Source organism: Capricornis sumatraensis, chromosome 18, assembly GCF_032405125.1.
Source record: "Capricornis sumatraensis isolate serow.1 chromosome 18, serow.2, whole genome shotgun sequence".
NCBI lineage: Eukaryota > Metazoa > Chordata > Mammalia > Artiodactyla > Bovidae > Capricornis > Capricornis sumatraensis.
In genome coordinates, this window is record NC_091086.1 from 32,967,431 (window position 1) to 32,989,499 (window position 22,069).

General features: G+C 37.6%; 1 protein-coding gene across 1 annotated transcript in view; it reads right to left on the reverse strand.

The window, feature by feature from the left end:
- The window catches only part of ITGA1 (integrin subunit alpha 1), a 170,614-nt gene that overhangs the window by 27,596 nt on the left and 120,949 nt on the right, over nt 1-22,069 (reverse strand). Inside the window, exons 12-19 of the mRNA XM_068990757.1 lie at nt 21,618-21,760; nt 18,433-18,576; nt 17,032-17,289; nt 14,388-14,518; nt 7,692-7,858; nt 6,198-6,334; nt 4,118-4,228; nt 1,836-2,045 (exon numbers count right to left, since the gene is read on the reverse strand). Of these exons, the coding sequence (XP_068846858.1) occupies nt 1,836-2,045; nt 4,118-4,228; nt 6,198-6,334; nt 7,692-7,858; nt 14,388-14,518; nt 17,032-17,289; nt 18,433-18,576; nt 21,618-21,760 (1,301 nt within the window). The remainder of the gene's footprint in view (nt 1-1,835; nt 2,046-4,117; nt 4,229-6,197; nt 6,335-7,691; nt 7,859-14,387; nt 14,519-17,031; nt 17,290-18,432; nt 18,577-21,617; nt 21,761-22,069) is intronic.

Consider the following 22,069-nt stretch of genomic DNA (forward strand, 5'->3'; position numbering starts at 1 on the left):
ATGGGGTCACAAAGAGTCGGACATGACTGAGTGACTGAACTGAACTGAACTGAACTGAACAGCATTCTAAGATCACTTGTCCCACAGCTCAAGGAAATGTGAGGTGCTTACAGCACCTCAGTAAGGACGGGGGTAGGAAGGAAGCATGTCACACCAGCCTGTTTGGATCTTCCACCGAAAACCGGGAGGACTAACACCATCTGCCTCAGGGTGAGCAGGTGTTTGTAGGAAATCATCCACACTGACAGGATGACCCCGTGGAAGTCCACGGTGAATGGTCGTCACTGGAGAAGTGGGTAAGAGCTTGTGCTCGGGCCTGGGACCACCAGGATTTAAACTCTGAGCCCTGCACTGTTAGCTTTATCCTCATCAGAACTCCTCTCTTCTCTGGGTCTGATTTTCCATCTACTGGGGTTAGTCAAACTCTATCTCATCAAATTGAAACTGCCTTTGAATGTGAGATTCACCAGTATTTTACATACAACAAAAAGGAAACAATAATGCTACCCGTAAAATAAGCATATCAATTGTAAAATGCAATTACAGAAGCATTAAATTGTTAAAAAAGGGTTTACCTTAGAATCTCTGTAGTACAGTAATACCTTACTTGCAAAGGAATCAATGAGAATTAAATAAATAAAGCTTATAGAACAGTGTCTGACACATAATACGACTCAAGAAAAAACTATTATTATTAGGATTGCCATTGTAAATAGAAGTATTTAGAGAGAGGCCTTGTTGATTTCTCTGCCTCTCTGCCAAGGCCGCGAAGTCAGCTGAAGAAGAGACAAAGAGTGACTTTCAGTACAGTCCTCTTTTCTCAGAAAAATTCAAGGCTACTATTTTCCTGGCATTGCTTTGCTCTTAGAGATTTTTTAAAAACATTCTTTACTGAATCTAAACTATGTAGCAGTAATATAGGAGATTTTTTAAGCCTATCTTAGTATCATGTTCCTGAGTGATGTCCTAATAAATTGGAGAAGGAAATGGTAACCCACTCCAGTACTCGGCTGGAGAATCCCTTGGACAGAGGAGCCTGGTGGGCTACGGTGCATGGGGGGTCGCAGAGTCAGACACGACCGAGTGACTAACACACACACGTACACACATCAGTGAAAATCTGAATTTACAGAACCTGGACAATTAAAGTTTTAATATTATATATATTTAGCATACTTGGTTTTAATGTGAATCATATACAGTACTAATTCATATAAATATACACAGAATTTTAATTCAGGGGAGTTAATTCAGAGATCGTAATTCAATGCAAAGTTCAAATTTAGAAGTATTAATTAATCCTGATAGAGCATCTTATGCAGCTGTATGTTACTGCCAAAATAATAATTAAAAAAAACCCTTCTGTCACGACAATGAGACACAGTCATTTAATACAATTCCCTTGCCAATGTAAGGATCATGCATAGAAAGTGGGGAATGGTATCTTGATTTTTATGCACATAAATGTTTTGTTATTGTTCAGCAAATGTACTGCTCCTTCTCTGCCCTTCTGTTAAACTCTTTAGACTTCATTTTTTCTTGACTTAGTCTTAATTTCAGTGATGTAAGTCTTCTGTGAAGCCTACAGTTTTGGTACATCAGCAATCCTTTCTGGATACTGAATCCAAGAAAAGTCATACACCTCTAAAGAAATATATCAAAACAAAAAATTTTTTAAAAAATTTGGTCCTTTAATCATTAGTAAGTGCTAGTTTTGTACAAAATGCTTTCTAGTTTTCTAAAATCAATGTAATAAAAGTTATCCCCTTAGTATGAAAAGTAGGTCCAATGCCTGATTATTACAAGAATAAATAAATATAAAACTAAAGGTTTACCTCAATTCCTGAAAAAATTAGATTTGGAGAATAATTCACTATGGTTCTGGTGTTATAGGCACTGTCCTTTTTATTTTTGACCGTGAGGCTAACATTGAACTTATCATTGTGGGACTTGACAATAAGCAGGCCCTTTTCTGTGGTGGATACATCCAAGGCAAGGTCCGAGACACATTTTTCCTTGTTTCCACAATCTTTGGCAAAGGGAATCTGAAATGGTCACAGAAAAGCGTTTTTTCAAAATTTAGCTAGGCATTATTGAAAATTACCTATGAACTAGCATAAAAGAAATGACATATTTCCAAAATAAGCAGATCATAAACAGAACAGATTTCACTGCAGAAATCATAAGGAATTTTTATAGTTGTTTCTATAATTTATAGGGGAAAATCGTAATTTTTACTTTTGGCTATAGATTTTTCCAGTCTTTTACGGAATGCACAGTTTTCACAGATGTTTCTCACTGGCTTTCATCTGCCAGAACGGAACAGTTTCAAAGAAATAAGTCAAGTACTCCGTGATCCAAAGTTATGAGAGAACACTGTAACATTCAACACTGATCATGAGATTTTCTGTTTAAAAGAATCAAATACTTAAGATCATAATAGCTTTGGTCAAGCGGATAGGAAAAGATCAAACCACCTAACTGGGCACTTTCCTTGACTCCTCTTGTTCATTCAGCCCCTCCCCCTTATCTAACCCATCACCAAGAACCATCCACTCCACCTCTGTTCTTAACATCTTCCATACCTCCTTGCCTCTGCATTTCCACCTCTATCTCTAGCCAGCTTTTCTTACTTGCTCCCTGAACTAAAGCAACAACTCCCTGACTGGTCTTCCATACCCACTCTTGATTCCCTCCAAACATTTTCCACCTTGCAGCTGAAGTAATTTTTAAAAGAGCCCCCCAAAATCCAGTGCTATCCCCAAACCAACTAAAGCCATCAACAGCATTCCTCGGCTCTTCAGGAACAATTAAAGTCTGCACAGTGGCACAAAGTCCTGGTGTTCTGGCTCCTGTCTGTGCCTCCTGTCTCATCTCACATCACCTTCTGCCCTTGCTCTTCAGCTTCAGCAGCACTGGTGAGCTTACTGAGTTTCTTTTATGTCTCTGAACCTTGGCATGTATCCCTCTTCCTGGAACACTGCCCTCTCCACTCCTCTAATAGGATGGAAAAACCTTCCTGTGCTACAGGTCTCAACTGCAGTGGCCTAAGTTCCAGGGAGGGCTGGGAAGATCCCCTGGAGAAGGGAACGGCTACCCACTCCAATATTTTGGCCTGGAGAATTCCATGGACTGTACAGTCCATGGGGTCACAAAGAGTCAGACACGACTGACTTTCACTTTTCACTTTCTAATCCTTGATACCTCAGTGTAGCAGAAGTTCCCTTTGAGCTCTGAAGTTCTCCTCCAGGGCATGTCCTGTAATGACTACCTAATACTTGTTTCCTAGGTTAGAACTGCAAGTTCTGATGTCTGGAACACGAAAGACACTCAGTAAATATACTTGTAAGGAAGGAAGGGAAAGCAGAAGATAGGTGCAGGGGAAAATGAATTTCCCATCCCAACTCCATTAGTGGGAGAAGGGAATGGCAACCCACTCCAGTATTCTTGTCTGGAAAACCCCATGGGCAGAGGAGCCTTGTGGGCTACAGTCCATGGGGTCACAAAGAATCAGACACGACTGAATGGCTAACAAATTCCATCCGTGCCACATTCACAATCTCACTCTTTTGCAGCGATCAGACAGTAGACTGAACCTGGAAGCAGAAACTCGGTGAGCACAGTTTAGTTCCTTCCTGTGTCTTCTGCTGTTGGGGCAGTGGTGAGCCCACGGGGAGGGATATATCACATTTCCATCCTGCAAGTTTTACAGACTGGCCCCGGAAGGCCAGAGCTTAGTGAACACTGCTAATGACCTATTTAGTTACCTGTGGCCTAAGCCTGGCTCTGTAGGAGGACCCCCATTATACTCAAACCATGCCCTGGAACCCAGTGTTCATGAGTAATAAAGGGGAGTTCCAGCTGGCCAACTCATGTCTTTCTTTCAATTGCTCCTAAATTCAGAAAAGATAAAAATAGGTGTCATTTGTAAGTTCCCTTAAACTCCAGCAAAAGGAAGTCAGTAGAATTGAGAAAAGTCTAGAAAAATCTAATTCCTTTTTCAAAACAATTAAACTAATTGCTTTAGGCTTGTGTGTGTGCATCTGTTTATATGTTTCAGGTTTTTTTCTCAATATATTCACAAATAGGCATTCTAAATTTTAAAAATCTGACTTACATATTCATGTACTGAATTTGGTAGAGAATCATCAAGAACAGGCCCATTTTCAGGATCGGTAAGGTTAAAATCCAAAGTTATTCTCACAGAGTCCCGAAAGTCATGCTTGTCCTAGAGGTCAAAACACAGAACATGTCATTGGCATCATATTTCTTGGGCCCTGTGATGGCTTTCTTCTTTTGCCTCATGGGTCAGGCTTATTGGACCTTCTTGTGCTCCTGATCTGACATATGACCTGATCAGGCTTTTGCTTCACTAGAGAGACTGCCTTTCTGCCTTGACAAGGGACACTTCCGGAACACAGAGGCTTCCAACTGTAACCAGCTGACTCTCATCCAGCTTCTCAGATGAGCCTGTTGGAATGATAGATAGGTTGTACTTGGCCATGTCAGGATGTACAGCTCCAAGCTACCTGCATAACAATATCATTTCCCTTGAGACTTGGAGCTAAAAAACACTATGTAATACTTCTAGGAATATCTCTCAACTTCAAGAGAGAAACCCTTCTTTAAACTGAGTTGCATTTCTTTAATATGATATATACCTTGAGTTGTAAGAATTTGATAATGTGACAGGGTATGAAAATAATATGGATGTGATCAATATTGTCTTTATTACCATCAGTGACAGCCATCATTTATGGGATGGGTAGAATTATGAGCTTTATACACATTATTGAGAATTATTTCAACAATCTTCTAAGACACATAATATTACAATCTTTATTTTACAGAAAAATAAATAAATAGATAAATAAAATAAAACTTTATTTTACAGATGAATAAAACTAAGAGACTCAACCACTTTGTCAAAATTACTCAGAATGTAGGTAAGCTGGGCTACAAATTCCCTCCTGTCTGACTCCATAACAAACGTTAAAGTATCCATCAAAATCCAGAAGTCTTTTGGAAATTTTGAAACTAGTTCATTCCTTTCAATACCAGTGCCTAGATATAGCTAGATGCTAAATTTTTGGAGAAATATATACAACAGTGAGTAGGTCGGAGGCACTGCCAAATCTGGTTTCACACCTTTTCGAGTTTTATCCAAGTCCTAACTCCTACAGTTTCAATTCTGATGAAGCAAATAGGAAATTAACTCCATTTTTATTTTTCTCACCACAGACTGAATTCAATGCTGACCAAAAAAGCTTATCTTGATCTATGTCGTGAGGAATATTGGCTTGAAAATCGCTGAGGAAGAATAAATGCGGCACACCAGCTTGTGTATCTTCTGTCACTTTCCTGCCCCTGACTACAATATTTTCAAAATATGAAATATTCATTAGGAATAATGAAATACGTCAGAAGTGGGGGCAAATAGGCTTATTTCATTTAAAATTCCAAGATCATGTTCAAGGCTCTAAGATTCAGTCTCCATTACTAAAGTCAGTGTTTTCTCAGCACATCTGTTCTGCTTTTCTTTTTCTTTAGTGTCACATACATTTTAAGAGACTCTTGCTCCACGTACACAGTGATCCAATCAAATACATTTCAAATGGTTCAAACTGGCTTAGCAGCCATCTCTAGAGGTTAATAATTTGCTTTCCAAGGCTCCCTCATCCACTAAAATAGAAACAGGTAGCATAAAGCTTACAGATGATGGAAAATGCCAGATATTTTTCCTTCAGTTTAAAGACAAAGAGTGAAACACATAGTTCAACGGACAAAAACAGACCCCAGAAAGCATAAGGCCCAACAGTTCCCCCTCAGGGCATTTAACCACTTAGCCACAATTGACAGACAAGGCCTGCAAAAGTTCAGTGATGCTTTCAAGTTGAAAGAATGAATGAAATCAATAAATGAATGAAATACAAGACCTCTATCAACTGGTGCACCGTGCCTTTTACTGTTCCATAACATATGGATGTCTGATAACATACAGAAGGAGTATGAAAGACAGCTTTATGAAATATATTTGGAAATTAGGAAATCAGATCTGTGATTTTCTAAGAAAACTGAACAAAGTTTACTTCATGATTTGTACTTTGACATAAACGTAAGATTGACTGACTTGAGATAAAGCATCTCTGTTTTATTTTGATCTGGAATAAGTCAGCTATTATATATGATTTACTTGCCAACATGTAGAAGGAATGTTTAGTGCATTCTGACTCTCGAACTGTGATGTTCCTTTGAATCTTCCTCTCTTGAGTTCCAGAGAAAAAACTCCGTGATATCTGTCTTAGAGAATCTAATGTGACACGGTATTGCATATCTATAAAAATAAAAAAAGAATAATTGGCAGACATGTTTATTTGGGGTTATTATCATATGATCCAGCTCATTAATATTACAGAAAAATCTCTAGAGCAACCACTCAACACAAGTGATTCAGCATATTCACACTACTGTAGTACAATGGTATTTGCAGTCATGAAGATAATCTTGAGGAACTCTAAAGAACTCTCCAAGTTTGCAAGGCTTTTAATGTTTAATTATACTTATCAAAAAATGTATATGTATGTTTACACACACCTACCTACATACCACCTAACTTCTTGACCATGCGGGTATGTTCACTGGGTTTTCACTTAGTTTTTTTTTTTTTAATTTAGAAACTTTAGACCCTGTTTAGAATATTGACTATGTTGTATTTCAACAGAGGCAAACATATACATTAATGATATTTTAAACTTATATTATAAAAGATGTCATTTTTGACTATTCAAAGGATATAATAAGTTAAATAAATAAAAGTTTAATAAAATAAGCAGACCATGATAAGGAAAACAAGTTAGGCCTTATACCTTATATGAAGGCAGCAATCTTTCTTATTTCCTTGCTTAATTATCATATAAAAATAAGACAAACAATGTTGCATATGATAATGTAAGTCATTATTTTACATTCCTAGACCTCGTTTATCTTCCAGGCAGAGGTCTATTGCAGATCATAAATAGGCCCATGTAGTGCAAGCTAAGAAAAATAGATTCTAAGGACTAATCGTTTTTCTCTTTCTACTTATATTTGGTTTGCAGACTAAACTACTATTGGGCAGCCCATGATCGCCACAGTTTTGGCTCCAACATGTTTCAGTATCATTAAAAACTGCTTTAGGAATTGTAGAATATAGGCAAAAAGGGGATACCCAGGCTGATGTGATGTGCCTGAGAACACACATGGGATCTGTTTGACCCTAAAATACAAGGGTCACCTTCTGATTGGGGCAGAGATCTCAGGAAGGTGGGGGCATTCAGGTCCTTTGTAATACCAGTCTTACTGGAGAGAACCCAGTTTTCAACTCTGCCTTAGAACTGGTGTCTCTTTCTCTCTCTTTCTCTGGCACTTGACTGTTCAGAGTAAATAGGAGAGCCAGAGGAGAAATACAGAATCTAGCTACGGAAGGCAACCAAATATAAGTATGTAGTTTCTGCTCCAGAATTTACAGGTTCCATAACCCATTCCTTCTACATTAGAGTTTTTTTCAAGGTTCAGTATGTTCACAGAGGCAGATGTGATGTCAGATTCCTATCATCGAGGGAAATACACTATCTTACTGGATTCATCCTGTGGGAGCAAATAGAATACACTGTCCTCCTGCTCCAAAGTACTTCTGTATGTATGACACTTACCAGCTTCATAAACCACGTTTTCTTTGGACTTCAATTTCACATTGAAACACACCGTGGCATTTATACACACCGTTTCCTTTCCCTCCACACGGCAGTTTTTCTTTTGAATATTCACTTTATTGGGTTCAAAATTCATGGTCACTTTAACAACAGCCACATCTCGAGACCTGCAAACACATAAGCCACGGGGGACCACTATTTATTTTTACATTTAATGCATGCCATCCTTTTGGGAGTGCGAGATGAGTGAGTGATCCGAGATGCTTCTTCTTTGTATGCAGCATGGGTTCTCAGGATGCCTTTCTCTCATGAAGCTTTGATACAGAAGAGATTGTATCTGACATTCTGAAGATACCCTGGTTATTCTGGAACCATGTTAGGCATTGGGTTCTGAAGGGGGGCAGAATATGTCACCCTAAAATATGACTATAGGAGTTCAGGACACCCTACCGCAAAGCACGCCACTTTGGTATACAGATCGTTTGAACTGCAGGCACTTAAAATACAAGAAATGCTGAGAGGCTTTCTCAGAACTCCAATTAACTGCCTAAAGATGCATCCTCTAAAGAGAACTCAGTTGTCATAAATCCTTTCCCAGGAGTTTCATCAACCAGAGAAGACTGACTTGTCACAGGAGAGGAGGCTGGAGTGGACACCACACCTGGACAAACTTTGTTACAAGCTGTTTTACCTCCCATCTGTTCTTTTAAGGGCCTATTCATCTTCCCTAAAAGTCACCCATTTTCCCTAAGAGGTCCACATCTCCCTTTCCTCTCCCTACTAAGATAATTTTTAAGCGTGAATTCTAAGCTACCTCAGAGAGTCATTCATTATCTCCCATGTATACATGAGGTATACGTGTTCTAATAAACTTCTGGGTATTTTCTGGTTTTTGTTTGTTTTAGGTTTTTCTGTTAATCTGTCTTTTATTACAGAAGTCTCAGCCAGGAAATCAGAAAGGTACAAGGAAAATTAATTTTCATTCCCTACAATCGATAGGCCAAGAAACTGTAATTGCCTATGAGAGAAAAGAGATGAAATCAAGTGGCCAGGTGCAACCTCAGAGCCAAAACCATATTTTCAGCACCTTCAAGTTTGTTCCCAACCTGGGAAGAGTCCAGAGGACCCCTGGACAACTTTGTTGCACTCTAACACTTGTCTGTCTTCTTGTAGGGTCAGCCCTGCTCCTGTTTCTGGGAAAGAGAAGCGGAACAGCGGGAGGAGAACTGTGCTTTTCATTCTTATCCACGTGCTATTAATTATTCACTTACATTTTAAATTAGCTTTCATAACAAGACATATTATGGTCCTCTGTTTTATATATAACCAAGACTTTGAGAGATTATTTTGTCAGAAGCTGTCCAGGGATTTAAACTAGGATTTAAACCCAGTCTTTCTAATTCCAATGTCTGGTGATTTCCACTAATCCAAATTGAGAGCACAGTAATCCAAAATTAGGCAAAGAGAGTATATGGAGCCTGAGGTCAATGCCTTAGAATGAAGCCAGTATAACTGTTAAATACCTTTATCTGGCTTTTGCTTTGCAATCAGACTGGCTCTTAGAATCCGCCTGCCAATGCAGGAGATATGGGTTCAATCCCTGGCCGGTAAGATGCCCTGGAGAAGGGAATGGAAATTCACTCCAGTATGCTTGCCAGGAGAATCCCCATGGACAGAACAACCTGGTGAGCTACAGTCCATGGGTTGCAAAAAAGTCAGACATGACTTAGCGAATAAACAACAACAATGATCTTGTGAATACATAGGATTCTGCTTATGTTTTTGCATTAAAAAAATTATATATTTTTTCTCTTAAAACAATTTACCCATAGAAAATATGAAAATATAATAAAAGAAACAAGAAAATACAAAACAATTGTAATTCTATCACCCAGCACTAATCACTATTCATATATATATATATATATATATATATATATATGTATAGAGAGAGAGAGAGAGAGAGAGAGAGAGAGAGAGAGAGGAGAGAGAGAGACACACACACACACATACACACACATATGCATATATAAACACTGGCCCAAATACATATATAAGCATACCTATTTAAAAATATTACAAGCAACTTTCCAACATTTTTGTTTTTATGAGAACATTATGAGAGTCACAGGGACAGAGGAGCCTGGTGGGCTGCCATCCATGGGGTCACCCAGAGTCAGACATGACTGATGTGACTTAGCAGCAGCAGCAGCATACTATTCCAACAAAAACATGAACCATAATCTATTTATTCAGACTTCTCTTATTGGATATGTATCTTAACTCCTTTAAAGAATCTAAAACCTACAGCACTATGATTATTCTAAAGATCATACATCTCTAATCATAGATTTTGTCTTTAAAAAATTTTCAATTCAGTTCAGTTTCTCAGTCATGTCTGACTCTCTGCGACCCCATAGACTGCAGCATGCCAGGCCTCCCTATCCATCACCAACTCCTGGAGCTTGCTCAAACTCATGTCCATCGAGTCAGTGATGCCATCCAACCATCTCATCCTCTGTCTTCCCTTTCTCCTCCCGCCTTCAGTCTTTCCCAGCCTCAGGGTCTTTTCAAAAGAGTCAGTTCTTCCCATCAGGTGGCCAAAGTATCAGAATTTCAGCTTCGGGCATCAGTCCTTCCAATGAATATTCAGGACTGATTTCCTTTAGGATTGACTGCTTTGATCTCTTGCATTCTAAGGGACTCTCAAGAGTCTTCTCCAACACCACAGTTCAAAAGCATCAATTCTTCGGTGCTCAGCTTTCTTTATAGTCCAACTCTCACATCCATACATGACTATTGGAAAAACCATAGCTTTGACTAATGGACCTTTGTTGGCAAAGTAATGTCTCTGCTTTTTAATATGCTATCTAGTTTGCTCATAGCTTTTCTTCCAAGGAGTAAGCATCTTTTAGTTTCACGGTTGCTGTCACCATCTGCAGTGATTTTGGAACCTCCCAAAATAAAGTCTCTCACTGTTTCCATTGTTTCACCATCTGTTTTGCCATGAAGTGATGGGACCAGATGCCATGATCTTAGTTTTCTGAATGTTGAGTTTTAAGCCAACTTTTTACTCTCTTCTTTCATTTTCATCATGAGGCTCTTTAGTTCTTCTTCACTTTCTGCCAGAAGGGTGGTTTCATCTGTATATCTGTGGTTATTGATATTTCTCCCTGCAGTCTTGATTCCAGCTTGTGCTTCATCCAGTCTGGCATTTTGCCTGATGTACTCTGCATATAAGTTCAATAAGCAGGGTGACAATATAGAGCCTTGACATACTCCTTTCCTGACTTGGAACCAGTCTATTGTTCCATGTCCAGTTCTAACTGTTGCTTCTTGACCTGTATACAGATTTCTCAGGAGGCAGGTCAGATGGTCTGGTATTCCCATCTCTTGAAGAATTTTCCACACAGTTGTGGAAACAAAACTTTTGATCCACACAGTCAAAGGCTTCAGTGAAGTCAATAAAGCAGTAGATGTTTTACTGGAACTCTCTTGCTTTTTCAATGATCCAATGGATGTTGGCAATTTGATCTCTCCTTAGTCTGCCTTTTCTAAATCCAGCTTGAACATCTGGAAGTTCACGGTTTGCATACTTTTGAAGCCTGGCTTAGAGAATTTTGAGCATTACTTTGCTAGCGTGTGAGGTGAGTGCAATTTTGCAGTAGTTTGAACATTCTTTGGCATTGCCTTTCTTTGGAATTGGAATAAAAACTGACCTTTTCCAGTCCTGTGGCCACTGCTGAGTTTTCCAAATTTGCTGGCATATTGAGTGCAGCACTTTCACAGCATCGTCTTTTAGGATTTGAAATAGCTCAGCTGGAATTCCATCACCTCCACTAGCTTTGCTCATAGTGACGCTTTCTAAGGCCCACTTGACTTCGCATTCCAGGATGTCTGACTCTAGGTGAGCAATCACACCATCATGGTTATCTGGGTCATGAAGATCAATTTTGTATGGTTCTTCTGTGTATTCTTGCCACCTCTTCTTAATATCTTCTGCTTCTGTTAGGTCCATACCATTTCTGTCCTTTATCGAGCCCATCTTTGCATGAAATGTTCCCTTGGTATCTCTAATTTTCTTGAAGAGATCTCTAGTCTTTCCCATTCTGTTCTTTTCTTCTATATCTTTGCACTGATCACTGAAGAAGACTTTCTTATCTCTCCTTGCTATTCTTCTTGCTATTCTTTGGAACTCTGCATTCAGATGCTTATATCTTTCCTTTTCTCCTTTACCTTTAGCTTCTCTTCTTTTTCTCAGCTACTTATAAGGCCTCCTCAGACAATCATTTTGCCTTTTTGCATTTTTTGTCTTGGGGATGGTCTTGATCACTGCCTCCTATACAATGTCAGGAACCTCTGTCCATAGTTCTTTAGGCACTCTGCCTATCAGATTTAATCCCTGTCACTTCCATTCCATAATTGTAAGGGATTTGATTTAGGATCATACCTGAATGGTCTCATGGTTTTCCCTACTTTCTTCAATTTAAGTCTGAATTTTGCAATAAGGGGGTAAAATTTAAGAAAAAAGAACATTTTAAGGCTTTTTTAACACTTTAGTGACAAAGCCCTGCTAATGGGTTTTAACCAGTGCACCCTTTCACCAGCAATGAATGAGTGAATGAGAGTGTATAGTTTGGATCCTTCAGGTATATATTTGCCTTGACCTCTCCCTACCCCACACCTCCGCTCTGCTCCACACAGATCTTTATAGAATATATAGCTCAGTCTAGCCCACAGGATTGGGCTCTCCTGGACATCCCTGACTGCCGAGTGGGCCTCTGTTTATTGCCTGCCAGCTGTATCCTCTCTGAGTTCCCTCTTCAGCACTACAAATCTTGGTCTTTGTGTTTTATTATGCTGGTTTGGTCCATTTTGCTATGTGATGTCAGGAACCTAACTCTGATATTCTGGCTCATCAATGATAAAGGCTTGACTGGGGGGCAGGAGAGGCCAGAAACAAGTTTTCAGGGCTTTGAAAGTAGCTCTTGACACAAACTGGAGAATGAAAATTGCCCTTAAAACATGTGTATATTTTTTAATACAAGGAGGTGAATACAATAAATATTTGTGGGTAAAGATTACCCTAATGAATTAACCCAGAATTAGCAGTTCAAACAAAAACTAAATATATTTGTTGTTTCCAAAACTGGTGACTTCTGGTTTGGAGCCTTGATTTTCAGTGGTCTTCCCCAAAAGTCACAGACCATGCTGCCTAGCATTCTCCTTTCCTAGGCATTCTCCTTTCCTGCTGCTGCATGGTTAAAAGTTTTTAAAAAGCATAATAGTTCCTCTCTGTGTAGTTTAGTGCATAACTTTTATCTGACCATTAGTTCTTAAGGATTATCGTAAATTATGACAAAGTCATATTTTTCAAGTCTCTATCTTCACCTCTTTCATAATTTTCTTTACTATCCTTCTACATAAAGTTTGAAAAAAGACCATCTGAATCATACTAAACTAATGATTAATTTGAAAAAGTAACATATGGACTTTCCATCAAGGTATAGTTGAAAATATTTTTTAAAATATTAAATCCTTTTATATGTTTTAACAAAGTTTGTGACATTTTTCAAAATTGTCACACAAATTTCTTATGAGGTTATTGATATTTTATTGATTTTATTTACATTTTTTTGAAATAATCACATTAAAAAAATAAAACACTCTTGAAATTGTCTTTTAACTAGTTAAAGCTAGTTATTAATGCCATTAATTAATAACTTATTTTATTAATAAGCTAGTTAATTAATTAAATGGCATTAGTAAACATATCTGACTATTGATGAGGATGTTACAATTAACTGAAATTAATTTGGGGATGCAGGCATTTTAAAGACTGAGAGAAAACACTATTGTAGATGCTTTTACACTTGACCAACAATATAGTCAGTCAGTGACGCACAAACGCCTAGTTCTATGCACTATGTAAATGAAAGAGTCAGTTATCCCTAAAAGCTTCTAAGTAACTTAAATTTAGGGAAACTTTCTTGTTTATATACATCCTGCATGAGGCCCTCTTTTCCCCTATCCCCTTGTCTAAGCAGAATGACAATCACATAATAGATAACCCACATTAAGAGTTGATTCTACTTATTCTTTTAATACAGGTGCTTTATTTTTTAAGATTTATCAGTTTCTCAGATTCCCAAACTGCATACATTTTTTCTGAATATGGAAGCAAAAAAAGAAATGGAAATTTTGTATAGAAACTCTGATCATACTCTGAGCTCTGGTTATTTAGTCACTAAGTCGTGTCCCACTCTTGTGACTCCATGGACTGTAGGCTGCCAGGCTCCTCTGTCCATGGGACTTTCCAGGCAAGATTACTGGAGTTGCTATTTCCTTCTCCAGGGCATCTTCCTGACCTATCTGTAAAATATTATCAGATTAACTGGATGTTATTAAAATACATGCCTGCCAATGTAGGAGATATAAGAGACTGGGGTTCAATCCCTGGGTCAGGAATATCCCTTGGAAGAGGGCATGGCAATCCTCTCCAGTATTCTTGCCTGGAGAATCCCATGGACAGAGGAGCCTGGCGGGCTACAGTCCATAGGGTCGCAGAGTCTGAAGTTGCAAAGACATGACTGGAGCGACTTAGCACACACGCACTCAAGCAAGGACTCAGTAATGTGTCATGTTAATTTGTGGATGTTGTGGATCAGATTAATTGGATGTTATTAAAATACATACCAGAAGAGGGCAGCACCACCAAGGCCCCCAATAGTGACATCAGTCAGACCGTCACCATTTAAATCCATTTCTCCGTGAATAGACTGGCCAAAAAATTTCAGTGTCTCACCATCTCCCCCTGATGGAATACGCTGTGAAAATACCAACAGAGTTTTTAATGTCAGAAGAGTCTCTTGAAAAACCATTTCAAATAAATCTGAGAACTTGGATTGGTTGACAAAAAATTAAAATGAGAGATCTTTTGGAAACCTGCCCAAGAGGCCCCTCATGTGGGGACAAGAGGACTTACTCAGATGTTCCCAAAGGATATTCTTTTTATAGTGCAGACAAAATCATTTCAGGGTTATTGACACCAGAGAGAGGGAAAAATATTATATAACGTCATCTTGTCTAACCCTCAAGGAAAACATTATGAGTAACTGGCTCTGCTTTCTAGTTTCTGTTCAATTCCATTACACAGAGATATTTAAAGGTACTGGAAACACATCTGACAAGCAAGAGAGGGAATGGAAAATTATCCTAGGGTCAATTTGGGGTTCACTGAACTTTGAGGTTGGGTATAAATAATACATTCTATCAAATACATTTTTCAATATGTGATCTTCACTGTCTGTCAAAAATGGTACTGAAAGTCAAGAGCACAATAGTTTCCATTTCATTCACATGTATCCGCAGTGTTGGGAAGCACAAATGAATAGGGAGTTCTCATACACATTACCATACATAGTATGTTTGGCATCTGCACTTCCTAACTTAGCTCAGGTTCAAGCTGATAGCATTTTAACAGAACCTGATGGCAGGGAGTCCTGACTGACAAACTCTCCCTAAACTTGGAGTCTCCTTATCCTATCTTCCACTTAAATGTCATAAAATTAAAGAAGCCAAATAAGGCAAAGCAAATGAAAACATTTTTTCAAGCCTAAAGGTTGTGGTTCATTGTAAATTGTTTCCTTATATTTTTCAGCAGAGAAATCAGGAGTTATTGACTCCATCACTTCTGGAGGGCTTGATTCAGTTTGATTCTGGATCATTCCATACACAAGCAGCACCTCTAGTTACCACAGAAATGAATGAGCACATTTCTCACCTATTTTTGGGAAAGCATTCTGCCAATAATTAAACAAACTCAACTCTAATATTCTTTATTGTTTTTGTTGCTTAAAGCTGCATCTTGATTTATCATCATTTTACAAAATAATTGCTTAAGATAATCTAGTCTACTTATTAATGATTTTAAAATACTTATTTTTATATTGCAAATGCCACTCCATTAAGTTTGAAGTATTGAACCGGAATGAATAATGTGAAGAACACAGGAAAGAAACTCCTTCTTCCAGTACCTGATTTCATCACACTCCAATAGTTAATATTGCCTGTTTCCAGCTATGAAGTACCATGAAGATTTTTAACAGAAGCAAATCACTTATTAAACAGATCGGAGTGTTGTTAGTGAAAATATGCTACTGAATTATGCCCTTTATTTTGTTTTTCACTATTAATGCCATTATGACAATGAAAAATTAAGGACAACTTCACAAGACATGAATAGATTTTGAGAATTCTGTTGACTATGGAGCCAAAGAATATTTACAAAATAAAAAGAAATAATATTTTTTCTGTTTTTCTTTTCATGAGTTAGAAAAGTAGTGAATTCTATTTTATTCATAAGTAGTTGTTCAATGTCCAATTAACTATGGTTACTTAAAAACAGACAATTACATTAGAAGAGTCCCTTTAAATTCTTTTACTTTTGTAATATATAAAACACTTCTGTAAATGGACATTTTTCTCATGTAGGAAAAAGTTCTAATTTATATATTAGGCTCTAATTTATAGAGTCATTAGCTGACAATAAATTTAAATCAAGAACAATAGAAATCCCCTGCAGGTTAAACTTAATTATTCAGATTTTTTCCCAAGAGGGATTACTTGGTAGAAAATTACAAACCTTCAGAAGTCCAAATTTATTTTTATGAAAATGCACCAATTTAATTCATAAATATAAACTTAATGTGATTTTATTATAAAAACATGGGTACTGAATATGAAAACAATTTCTTCTCCTTTATATCATATATATTACTATATATATATATAAAATTACTATTCTCTTACTCAGAAAGTGGTACCCTCTGTTTAGGATCAGACACACTGTAGTTGGTAAATAGCATCGTTAAAAAGTGCTCTTTTGTTTTGTGTTTTTACCATTTCAAAAGATCAAGTCAATTGTAAAGCAATTATCCTTCAATTAAAAAAAAAAGATTAAGTCATGAAGACAAGGCATATGACAACAGAAAAGAAAAACTAGACAAAACAATAAAATATTCAATACAAGTAATTTTACTATGAAGAAAACTTAGAAATCTAGTTTCCCAAGAGCCAGAAGAAAAAAATAGTTCGTGAAGCAAGACAGGTGATGCCTGGTATTGAACCCATTTATCAGTTAAGGGCAAGAATCACAGGATTACAAATACATGAATCATATAATAAACCAATGCTTTCTCAATGACTAATAAAATTTTAAAAACCCCATACATTGCTACTGACTGTATGACTATATACCATTATTGTATTTTGGTAACATCCATGCCTGTTACACTAAAATAATAAATAAATGAAGGGACCTGCAGGCTTCACTTCTTACTTGTGCATACTCTTCCCTTATAGTCTTGCCACTTCCGTGATAAATGTACACAGCTCCTCCGTGATCATCTTCCAAGGGCGCTCCAATCACGATGTCATTAAATCCATCAAGGTTGAGATCTTTCACAGCAGCAATAGCTGTTCCAAAACGAGCCCCACATGGCTCATTTTTGTTTTCCTTTGTGCATGAGTTGTGCTTCAGAGATGAACAACAAGTCTGCTTAATGGGTTCCAGGCTCATTTGATATTCAAACCTTGTCTGGAAGAAAGATAAACAGAATCCTTATGGATTTCTGTCATAACTACAGCAGAGCAAAGTTTTAAAGTATGTACTAAATCAGTGCTATTAAAAACCATTTGTACCTGAAGGGTAAAGTTTGCAAAATTTCTTAAGAAGTGTGTCTATCTGAGAGCAAAATTAGCAATTTCCACGAACAGATTACAGGTGTGTGGGCAAGGATGTACTGAGGATTTTAATGGAGTCTCTTTTTAATGTAATCGAATGAGTATATAATTCATCAGCAACTTTTTAAAGCTGAAGAGCTGAATTTTTAAATTCTCAATTTGTGTCACTATCCTTTCTTTATCCATTATTGTGTTTTTCGGAAAAGCCTCTCTATATTCTTCCCTCTAAAGGACAGAAATGATGACTAGGAAAACAGTTTCTTGGGAAAAAGGGAAAAACAGTACAGGACCAAAAAATGTTGACAGGTGGAATAAAAAAGATGATAGGGAGAAAGATACATAATTTATGATTTTAAATAATTGAATGGGAAAGACTAAAAATTTAACAAGCTAAATAGATATATCCCAACTCTGCTGTACACAACAAAAATTCTTCTTATGAAGAAGTCAAGAATTATTTCACTTAGCAAATGATGTCTGAAGCTAGGATCAGAGAAACAAAAATCTCACTGCAGCTGAGTGAAGTATTCCAAAGAATACTTGGAAAGCAGTTTGCTCAGTGTTTGGTATGACTGCCATAACATTCACTACTTCTCTGCAGTCTTTCCTCACTCCTCCCTTTACACACACACGTGTGTGCCCATACACACTCACTCAACTCAGTTCAGAGCTTGAACTGTTAATGTGACTCACTTCTAGACCAGAGCTCACTAATAGTTGCCCTGCGAATTTAAGAACTTAGTGAAATTTATTTATCTTTATTCGATATACTTTTAATAAAGTTCACATTTATAAGCAGAAAATATCTAACTGTCTGAGTTATTTTGCTACAATTCTAAATGTTCATTTAGAGGCTGAGGGGTTAGTCGGGTAGATTGGCCCTGAAAGCTTCCTTGTTCCTTTTGCCAGAGTGAGTGAAAAATTAGAATATTATTAACTGAAATTTTAAGAAACAAAGAAAGAGATTTTCCTGAATTTCTACCAAAGTAACCGTTACCTGATTCAGAGCGTAGACATACACTTTTCCTTGTTCTTCCTTCTCTCTTCCCATGAACATGGGAGCCCCGACTAGAAGAATGTCAGTATTAGAATCTTTATCAATGTCAATTGTCGTTAAAACACTTCCAAAGTAGGAGCCAATCTAGGACACAAGACAAAACAGAACAAAACAGTCTGATAAACATCAGAACCTCTCAAGGAAACTAAAAACCTGCCTTTCTCTTAAACCAATCGAGAAAAGTATCTGGGATTCAGATGACAAAGGAAATGAAATATAGAAATTGATGCTCCCTGAGAGCTCTTTATTGGTTCTGAATGAAGTTAATGAATATTAGTCAGTTCCATCCAGGAGGATGAGCAGCTGTCATATTAGAGTCTGTAGCTTGAGAATAAGAGTAAGGATTTTCTTTGGATTTTTACCCTAACTTCTCTTCTGCACAAATTAGAAAAGACCAGTAAGAACAGAACAATTTTTTAAAATGAAATGAACAATACAGGGCATTTCCCAGTGGCTTCAGTACATGCTTAAATACAGTAAGATGAAAATATAAACTGAAATACACCACAAGGAATTGAATTATCTTGGAACACTGGGGCAGCATATTTTACCTTAGAATCTTAGAAGACTGTCATTATATGTTCTCTTTAATGACAGGAATGAGTTTTAGAGAAATCCAGGGTACTTGTGCTTCACTAAGTGCAATAACTTTCCCAAATATTGACCTGTGTTTGAAGTTTGATGCTCTTATCATTTTCTCTCTGAAACTTCCTGTCTTGGCCTCCATGATGTCACTTTTGCTCTCATGGTTCTACCACTGTACCATAGATCACCCTTTCACTTTGATGACTCCTTTCTCTCCTTCCATCCCCTAGACTGTGACCTCGCCTAAGCTCAGAACTGCAACTATTCTATTCCCTTAGATAATTAATTCTTCCCTAACAATCCCGACTATCTTAACTGGCAGATTTCACTCCATCCTCCGCAAGACCCCCAGTTCTACATTTTTACACATTGCTAGACATTTAGACAGTTGCTAGACACTGATTTTTTGAATGTCCTTTTCTCACAGGCTCATGAAGGGTTTAAAAAGTCTTTGCTTTTTACAAATATAACTAAAAAATTTTTAAGGTCTGACAATATTGGCCCTTCATTCTTACATGGCAATAGCCATCCAGAGTTGAGCAGGGGCTAAGTCACAAGCTGTCCAGGCCTTGGCTCCCACTTCCTCTTGTCTTCTGCCCAGCAGCTTTTTCACTGGCTCTACCTCCCTGCCACTTGCAACCATTTGAATTTGTGCTCACTGTTATAGAAAACATGTCTAAAACCAAATACCACTAAAAAAAAAAAAATCAAATTGCTTGAGTTGCTGACATTTTAATCATGGTGCCTTCTTTCTCCCAGACTTGAAACTCAAATTTTTCATGATTTATATAATTTGTAATAGTCTTCTCAAATGCTCATTCGTTTTTTTTAATACTAATTTTTCATTTCCTGTCTTTTAGACAATTAATAGAGTGATAACAGATCTAAGGAGCTTCCCTGGTAGCTTAGTGGTAAAGAATCTGCCCGCAATGCAGGAGATGTAGGAGATGTGGGTTTGATCACTGGGTCAGGAATATTCCCTGGAGGAGGAAATAATACACTCCAGTATTTTTGCCTGGGAAATCCCATGGACAGCGGAGAGTGACTGCCTGCAGTCCATGGGATCACAAAGAGTTGCACACAACTGAGCAACTGAGCATGCAAGTATACAGCAGACCTAAGACGTCATCCAAATGATTTATTTTACAGTCTTGTCAGTTCTTCCTTATTTATGTCTGCCACATCCCTTCCTTTTCCACTTTTATTGTTGATCTATCGTTTCAGGTTCTTTTCACCTCATCCTTGACCTCCAACAAGAGCCTTGTTTTTATTGTTGATGGATTTTCTGATTATGGGCAAAGGGCTAATAACACCCTCTCACCTGCTAAATGAGAATCTGACCTTTGGCTTCCTGTAACTGTGTAATATGATGAGAGAAGGATTTCAACACTTAGCAACATTGAGTGTGGTGACAAAACCTCTGATTGGGATGTTGCATTTGGGCTGGGGGGAATGATAACTACTTGATGGAAATAATATATTTTGGGCTTCCTAGAAACCAGTGACTCTTGAAACTTCATGCCTTTAACAAGACCCAGGGAAGCTATGTCTACGGTGCTACTAGAAAAGATCTTGCCTCCTGTAGGGCTTTAAAGCCAGGGCAGCAACTGCACCTGCTTGAAGCATCTGTCTCTTGGCAGCTCAGCTGAGCCATTTGCTGGGTGCCTGTCAGGGTTCCTGCAGGAGAGGGAGGCTGGCACTGCCCTGCCCTTCTGAGTATTTTGTGTGTGTGTTGGGGGCGCAGGTAAACTAAAGAGTGGGACTATTTAGTGAAGCCCGAGAATGCTTCCATCCCATGAGGAATGCAGAATAAAACTAATACAATCTCATTCTAGAATACTTGGAAAATGCAGAAAACTATGAAAAAAGGAATAAAAATTACTTAAATTATCACAATTTAATAATAACCAATAGCAGAGATGTTTCATTCAATTAAAAATATTTATATATAGTTATATTGCATATTGCATATATAGTTTTTCTTAAATTACTTTTAATATTCAGTATTATCAAAAGAGAATTCTCTGATTTTATGTGTTACAAATTATTTCCATCACCTCCAGGAGAAAATCTGAATTCTTTACTCCAACACTCAAAACCTCACACAATTGGGACCTACTTTTTTTAACTGGCTCTTTCTGCCTGTCTACATTGTCTTTCCTCTCGACTAGCCCACATTTTATCTCCTAAGAAGACTTTCTGTACCAATCCTAGCTTATGGCTCTTTCCATCTTCTGAATTTGCTATCTGTGGGACTGGCACTTCCATACTTCTTACTGTCTGAGATTCCTTTTGCATTTATTTATATGTCTGTATCTACATCAGTATCTATTTTTCTGACCTCTATCTCCATCCAGCTGAAATTTTCCTGATGCCAAAGATGCAGATAAGTTTACATACCTCCAAGAAACCTAACACGAGACCCTATATACTGTGGATGTTGAATATGGGTGTTTAAAAAAGTTTAGGACAATAGATAATTCAATTTACACAGGAAGAATATGAATGGATTAATTTAAAATGACAAGTTTGAAGCTTACCTGCTCTCCATTGAGTGTCTGGAGAATCCTGATGTCTCTGCCCTCCATCCTGTAGATGACAACCTGGCCTGTATGATTGTACCGCGGCTGTCCAGCAATGTAGAGCACATCTCCAGAAATAGTGGCAGAGCTTACTGTGTAACCTAACAAAAGAGAGACGCCAGATATACTTGCTGGCCCCTTAGAGTCTGCATGGAATAAATTAAGATCTATTTTAAATAGCTGGGAGAATCATTTTTACATGTTTATATGGACGTCTTTTTTTTTTTTTGAAAATAAATGTTTTCCTTAATGCAGGTAAATTTGTGTTGGTTACAGCTTTTTATTTGTCCCCTGATTATCTACCACAGTTGCTTCATTCTGAAATGTATTTTCCTCAAAACTTTAGATTTTCACTGTTAAAAGGTACAAATGATATGACAATGACAGAAAAACACACATATATACACACA